This window comes from Chelonoidis abingdonii, chromosome 9 (genome assembly GCF_003597395.2).
Source record: "Chelonoidis abingdonii isolate Lonesome George chromosome 9, CheloAbing_2.0, whole genome shotgun sequence".
NCBI classification, from domain to species: domain Eukaryota; kingdom Metazoa; phylum Chordata; order Testudines; family Testudinidae; genus Chelonoidis; species Chelonoidis abingdonii.
In genome coordinates, this window is record NC_133777.1 from 46,058,065 (window position 1) to 46,066,136 (window position 8,072).

The 8,072-nt window shown below is 48.6% G+C and overlaps 1 protein-coding gene across 1 annotated transcript in view; it reads left to right on the forward strand.

Annotated features, from left to right (window-relative positions):
- Window positions 1-933: 933 nt before the first annotated feature.
- REC114 (REC114 meiotic recombination protein) overlaps window positions 934-8,072 on the forward strand; it is a 96,676-nt gene continuing 89,537 nt past the window's right edge. Inside the window, exon 1 of the mRNA XM_075069493.1 lies at window positions 934-1,168. Coding sequence (XP_074925594.1) covers window positions 944-1,168 — 225 coding nt within the window. The 5' untranslated portion in view covers window positions 934-943. The remainder of the gene's footprint in view (window positions 1,169-8,072) is intronic.

Consider the following 8,072-nt stretch of genomic DNA (forward strand, 5'->3'; position numbering starts at 1 on the left):
AACTACAACATTTTACCTTATAAAGCACCTGTCACACTGTCTGGAATGGTTTACAACCATGAGTGCCAAACTCATGGCAGACTGTCAAAAAACAGGGCCAAGTCAATACTTTAGTGTTTTTTTTTATGTTTCATGCTTTACACTTTGCTAACAGCCACACAAATCATTAGCCAAAAAGGTAGCAGCTGATATTTTTTGCTTGAAATTACAGCAACGATTAGTCCCATTACTTTTCCTAACAATTCCCAAACATTTCGGGCCACCTGTGGATATAAAGATACTGTGAAACCTTGCAACGGACTTACAAAAATCAGTTGCTTAATGGAGACTGTCATCTCATAAAGGAGAAGCAGAACTGTATTCAGTGCATTGGGGAATACTTTGAGTTCGTTCCAGAAGACAAAAGTTTGCTTGATAAGTGGTCTCAGTGCCACTAGATGGGACATACCACCCCCCGAAGGTGTGTGGGTTACATTCACACTCTGAGGACTTTTATTAGGGAGATTGGGGGTGGCCTTGAGAGGAGTCTGTGGAGCAGAGGGACTGAGGGAAATTGGAGGAGGGGAGGACTTGAGAGCCTTCAAGTGGAATAAAGGATTTGGTAGAGGTGATGGGGGATTGACAGGGTCCGAGGAAGGGGAGGTGCTGAGCTGATGTAGGGAACCGATGAAGCCAGGGAATGGGGCTAACTGGGATGAGGGAGTGGACGGGGAACTTTGAATGACGGGCACGCTGCCACCTCTGCCCCAGCAGCAGGGTGCGGTCTCTCGGCCTCTCCCCACGCGCGCTTTAGGGCTTTGCGCCGGGTCAGTCGGCATTGGCCAGGGAAGGCTCGAGCGGGAAAGAGCGGACGCCATCCCATTGGCTGCCGTCGACGTCTCACCTCCTGGTTGGCGGCCGGGTGCTGTCGCGTGGCGCAGTCGTTGTCGGCGTTATAGCTGCAATGGCGGCTGCGGACGAGGGCGGCCGTGTGTGGCTGGGTCGGAAGCTTTCAGTCTCTACCTCTGAGCCGGCGGAGACACTCCCGTGTTTCGTTCCCGAGCAGGCGCGCGGCGCCGGGACAGCGTGTCCGCTCAGTAGCGCCGAGACGTGGCCGCTCAAGCGCTACGGCCGTTTTGTCTCCCCGGGAGACCCACCGTGTGGGGCGGGATCTTCGGTTTCCTGGAAGGTGAGGCCTGGTTTGTGAGCTGGGGCTGGGTGCCCCGGGCGGAGCTGCACCCACCGTCACTGCCCTGGTTCCCGGAAGCCTCAGTACTTGCCCCCAAACGCCCGTGTATCCGCCCCATTTTGCGGGGGCCTGCCTTGTTTCCTGCGCACCCGCACTGTACCCCAGCCTCTCTGGACTCACCAGGCTCTTGTATACCCTCAGTATGTGCACCCAGGCACTGTGGCAACCGAGTCTCCCTTGCACCCTCCCACTTTGTGGTCCCCTGTCACATCCAGAAATTATGTGTAAACATGAATATCTTAAAATTAAACAGTATTTGTTACCCACTGAGTTTATGGATGTTTCCAACTTGAATGGGAAGCAACAGGATGGACATGACCTGTGAGAGAGAGAAATCTGCAGCGGACATGGTGGTGGGCAGGAGATAATGATAAGGGGGCTTAGATCATAAGTAAGGCCCTACCAAAGTCACAGTTGTGAAAAATGTGGTATGGACCATGAAATTTGATCTCTCCCATGGAAGCTTGGGTTCCTGCCCTGAGTTCCAGCTGCTGCTAGTCCTGGCTGAGGACGGGAAGGGACCAGACTTCCCCTTCTCCTTCAGGGGCTGCTCAGACCCACTTCTGGGCTCTCCCTCAGCTGCAGGAAGCTCTGTGGCCAAGGTCATATTAACCTTGTATGGGCTCTGACACCAAACATATTTGTGGGCCCCAGGGCTGGTGCAAGGATATTTTGTGCCCTAGGCGAAACTTCCACCTTCTGCCCCGCCACGCCCCCGCTCTGAGGCACTCCCCCGGTAGCAGCTCCCACTCTCTGCCCTGAGGCACCACCTCTGCCCCAGCTCACTCCTGCTCCGCACGTGCATCCCGAGCACGCCATCACTGCTTCACTTATCCCATCTCCCAGGGTTGTGGTGCCTAAGATGATTGGCACTGCAAGCCTGGGAGGTGGGAGAAGTGAAGCAGCCACAGCATGCTCGGGGAGGAGGTGGGGCAGGGAGTTCCCCTATGGGCCGCTCCCCCACCCCTTACTCGCTGCAGGTGGCCCCTCCTCGCGCTCCCCTGCCCCAGCTCCCTCCGCCTAAATGCTGGCGGAGAGCTGGGCAGCCGAAGATCCGGCCGCTGCGGTCGCTGCCGAAGAAAATGCTGCCCCCCAAATCCTAGCACCCTGTCGCCTAAATGGTTGCACCAGCCCTGGTGGGCCCCTATGTAGTCATTGTGGGATCAGAGTGTGGGACTGGTGTGGCGGTGCCATAGTATATCCAGTACTGAATCTGAGACACTCTTCATTGGTCACACACCTCTACATGACGATATGCATTGCCATACACAGCTCCCTCAGCCTCCAGTTTTTCTCATTGAGCTGTACATCCATGTGGGTTTACCAGTGTCCACAATGAGTAGAACTTTCATAGTGACCAGGGAAACTCCCCACGGATTTATCTCCTTCCTTATTCAGCCCTTCTGTAGCCATGTCTCCAGTATCACTCTATGTCACCAGTCAGAGTATGTTGTCCTAGTTTCAGCTCAAAGTTCCAAAGCCAGCAGATACCCGATCAATTCTGACAAATCTTTCCCTCAGCATCTGTCTTGCCATTTGAGCAAGTCACTTGCAAACACCATTTCCCCAAAGTGAGGACTTAGCCCTTGGGAATCTGAAGACACCAGCCTTTCTCTCTCTGCTCCCATCTACATGCTAGTCTACTACCTGATCACCACCATGTCTCCCCATGCTTGTTTCCTTTCTATTTTGGACATGCTCCCCAACCAGCTGGGGCGCTTCTCCTGCTACAAGCCTGACCTGCTTCTTCTTTGCCTGCTTCCCTTGACATTTCTTTCCTACTGGTGAACTCTGTTCCTTGAGATTAATTCCAGTTTCTTTATCTGCTCTAGTTTGATGGTCCCCAGTAGTCACAGAGCCACCTGCAGCTTCTCTGGCTGTAGCCATGGGGGCAACTGCCTTAGGTCAGCCTTAAACAGCTGCAGCTTGAACCTTGCAACGGCAGCACTAGGGATTCTAAATCCTCAGCACTGGCCTTAGGCAGCTGTAGACTCTGCACTTAAGTGCTTCCCTCCTCTAAGGCATGTCATTAAGTACCTGAGATGCCCATCACCTGCAGCAGAGGCCACTGATTCCCATGCATCCCTCAGCTAGCACATAGTCATGCAGAAAGTGCAGTCTGAATGATTTTCAAGGCTGGGGTGGCCAGGAGGTTCCCATGCTTGAGCAGCAGCTCTGCAACAAGCTCACATGGGCCCTCTCTGCTGTGGGACCAGGACCCTGTGAAGACAGTGGAGTTACCCTATGTATAACCAGTTCTGTCCAAAGCCTGTTGAAGTGAGTTGGAGTCTTTTCATTATCTTTAATGGGCTGTGTATAGAAGTAGAGGACCCCATTCTAGACTCTAGGAACAAAGTGCATTCTATGTTGCACTGGTTTACTATTGTAACAGGAAGGTCTCACATTTCCTAGTGAATAAGCAACACCTCCTACAGAACCAAACTTTTTCTGAGAGGCTTCCCACCCAATTACTAAATGTAAACCTGCTTTGCTTACAATGGCTGAAAATATCGGGTAGTATGATCACAAAAGCAAGGCACTTCTGAATTCAGTAGGAATTTTGGATGTGCACAGAACACAGACAGGACTGGTTCCCACATGGTTACAGAACTGCAATAAAGTGGAACAATTTGCAGCTTGTGTGATTGGAGGATAGCTGGATCCATATTATAAGACTGTCCTACATAAACAAGGAAAAGTTGAGGTGCCTTTGTTATTCTTTTGTTCCACTCTGGGGAACTTGCCAATGCAAAGTTACTGTCTTCCTTTTAAACAAACAAAACTTAAAAAAGGGTAATGGCTGTTGAAAATAGCAATTCCAGTCCTAGTTAGCACTGGGGAGATACCAGCATTTGTTGCTCAATTTTATCCTACTTTTTCTACAGGAAGTTACAGTGGATCAGCATATTTGATTTGGGAGAAATGAAGTACCAGCTGCCCAAACTGAGCTTGAGCACTCCTGAATTTTGAGAGTGTTCCAATCTGGAAGGCAGGTGCTAGATTCCCTTTCTGAATATTAGATAAATCTGGAAAGGAAAAGCCAATTTCTGCTTCTGTGGCTCAGATGTGGAAATCCTCCAGTGTGCCTGGTACTGTATCTAAAGCTGCCTAAGTCCTCTAGTAGAGCCTTCCCTCCCTTAGTTATCATTTTAACTTCTGGTGGGATCTACGTAACTCCCTTGCTAGGCTTCAGATAGAGAGAGGTGCACTGTCCATTTAGTCCACCCAATTCCTTCTTTGGGGACTGCCAGGTGAGGTCACACCATCATCCCTAATCCACTATGGGGAAGTCTTCTGAGGGTGATATCTGGGCCAAAGCCTTCTACTTTTTGGGCATACTTGTTCCCCATTCACAGTGCCACCCCCTTCTAGCAGCCAGCTCCCCATTCACGGCAAGCTGCAGTGCATGCGGTCTCAGCTTCCCCACTCCTTCCCACTCCCTTTCCTGTTGATAGCTGCTGAAGGAATGCTGGGAAATGTAGTTCCTTCCCTGCTCCAGGGCCGGTTCTATAGGCAGGAAGCTGGCCAAGGAACTACAGCTCCCAGGGCCTCTTGGGTTCTCAGCTCCCATGCTGGATCCCTGCTGGTCCAAGGCTTGCTCTCACAGCCTTCACTTCTGCAGCACTGTGAGAGGGGAGGAAGTGAGTGTTATGGGGCTCCTGGTAAATCTGGTACTGTCCGTGCTTGAGGTGAGCTGTCACCTCCCCGCTCCTTCTGGTAAATCCTCCTTCTGTCACCGCCCCGCACCTTCTGGTAAATCCGGTACTATCCGCGGCTCAAGGTGAGCTGTCACTTCCCCGCACTGGCATGGGACTGCCAGGATCACTGGATATATAGTAACCCACCCCCACATATCAGATGACTTTCACTTTGGCAGTGGCTGTGGCATTGGCTTTAGAGTGGGATGCCTGGCCAGCAGCCTTCCTCTCTGGCTTCCCAGCTCTGAAGACAGTGCCTCTGCCAGCAGCAGGGCAGAAGTAAATGTGGTAATCCCACAACTTTCCTACAATAACCTTGCGACTCTTTCACCCTGTTCACCTTTTGGGTTTGGAGGGACCCCCATGGTTACAACGTGAAATTTCAGATGTAAAGAGCTGAAAACATGAAATTGACTAATTTTAAAACCCACCAGCTGTGAAATTGACCAAAATGGACCATGAATTTGGTATGGCCCTACTCATAAGCTTTTTAGAACTGGGACTTGAAGTTGTTCTGTTTGTACACACCAAGCATGCCGGGGACCTTGTCTATGATTGGGACTCCTAGGTGCTACTGCAGTACAAATAATGAATCATAATACCAGGGTTCTTTGCCAGGGTCTCCAACTCTTGTGATTTTTATCATGAGTTTCATGATATTGGGTTGCTTTCTCAAAGCCTTTGAGCAGGGGTGGGTAAACTTTTTGGCCTGAGGGCCACATCGGGATTCCGAAACTGTATGGAGGGACACACCCAGGTAGGGAAGGCAGTGCCTCCCCAAACAGCCTGGCCTCAGCCCTCTATCTGCCCCCTCCCACTTCCTGCCCCCTGACTGCCCCTTCAGAACCTCTGATCCATCCAAGCCCCCCTGCTCCTTGCACCCTGACTGCCCCCTCCCGGGACCCCATCCCATATCCATCCCCCCCTGCTCCCTATCCCCTGACTGCGCCAACCGCTAGCCACATCCCCACCCCCTTACCATGCTCCTCAGAGCACCAGGACTAGTAGCCGTAAGTAATACACTGTAAGTAGAACATTCCTACGGGGAGCAATCTATTACACTAGGAAATTGCTCCCCACAGGAGTGTGCTACTAATGGTGTACTACTTACGACTGCCACTCCTGGTGCTCCGTAAGTAGCACGTTCATATGGGGAGTAATTTAATACACTATACTCAGTGGCTCTTGCAGCCCCGCTGCCCACAGTGCTGGTGGCATGGTGAGCTGAGGCTGCAGGGGACGGGGGCTAACCTCCCCAGCTGGGAGCTCAAGGGCTGGGCAGGACAGTCCCACGGGCTGGATGTGGCTTGCAGGCCGTAGTTTGCCCACCTCTGCTTTAGAGTTACATGAATATGCTAGAATCTCAGCTTTTATTAAAAAAAAATAAAAAAATCTAGCCTTCATGGTTGTGGAGATAAGCTTGAAAGCACAACCCCCTAAAAGTGCGAAAGCGAGAAGGAAAACAAAAACAAAAACTCTACATGTCTTATTTTTAAAGCCAATCATGATTTTGGGGTCATCACAGAATCACAGAAGATTACGGTTGGAAGAGACCCAGGAGGTCATCTAGTCCAACCCCAACTAAATTATCCCAGCCAGGGCTTTGTCAAGCCGGGCCTTAAAAACCTCTAAGGATGGAGATTCCACCACCTCCCTTGTTAACTCATTCCAGTGCTTCACTACCCTCTTAGTGAAATAGTGTTTCCTAATATCCAACCTAGACCTCCCCCAAATCATGACCTATGATTTGAATACTTGGATTTGGCATCACTGAAGTGCAGAGCTAGAGGGTACCTCTTCTAGGTTGCCTCTGTGACTAGGCTTCCAAACAGGCAGCTTCAGCAGTGCTGAAGTGCTCCAATATGTGAAACTTGAAGTTTTCAAACCATCATTCTGTGAAGAAAATTTAGACAGAAATTTAATAACACACTGCCATTATGTTGCCTAGGAATATCTTGAAAACCCAGGTTAATTTTGTACTTAGTGTTGTAAGTCCTGAATGTACCAAAATCTCTTTTAAGAGAACCAAACAAAACCAAACACTTTTGTACCACTATTCAAATCCAGTAGTCCAGTCAAAAGGTGGGAGATGGGGACTTGAACGTAGGATTCATAATGGATGTCTAGTTGCATCCATAAGTATGGAGTTGCTACTGATGCTGCCATGATAATTTGCAAATAAAATGAGAGCACTGGTCATGCTTGAAAGTGAAGTAAATCGGAGTCTGAAAGAGATAATTGGGAAGTATATAGGCAGGCCTAAACTTTGATCAACCTGTTCATTCCTTGATACAAAACACATGCAGGAACATTGTTTGGGCTTGCGTGATATTAAACCTCTCTTCCTGCTGCATCTTTCTGCTCTTTGCATGCATTCTTAGACGTAATCTTTGGTTTATTCCATGACTATTGTACAATATCTTTTTTTATTCTGCTTGTTTGAAATTTTTAATAATTTTTTATTGATGGAAGCTTATCCTTTGCACTAAAAGCAAAAATAAATTATTTTTTTTAATCCTCTGAAGATTCCCAAGGGATTTCTTCCTTTTTAGGTGATTTTATCCTTAAAAATGTTCACATTTAAAATAAGCAGTAAAGACATAGAATGATTGCTCTACTTAATTAAATGTAATGGGACTTGTCCTTGAAAAGAAATAGGGGCTTTGACAGTACAGAAATATACCCTGGATGCTTTTAACAAATAATTTGAAATAGCCTTTTGTGATTTAAAATGAAAAGTATTGGACTGGATTGTCCATTGCCCAGCACTTTGGGTAGTAGTCATTCATACTGATAGAAAGGGTATGGAAAAGGCTAGTAAAACAAAATGGTAATGATTTACGCTGACTTTGCATTGGTGTAAATAAATGCACAAAAGAAGTGATGGATTGTTTATCCTGTATCAGGATACTTGGGCTGTCTGAACTGTTAGTGGTTCTCTTTGTGCAATGATTTATCCTTGTAAAATCTCTTGTGGTCTTAAGTGTAGCAAAATGTGATAGCTGCAGCTAACGTAGCTCTTGATTGAGTGTCTTAAGAATTAATGGCACTAAGATTTGATTATAGAATCATAGAATATCAGGGTTGGAAAGGACCTCAGGAGGTCATCTAGTCCAACCCCCGGCTCAAAGCAGGACCAATCCCCA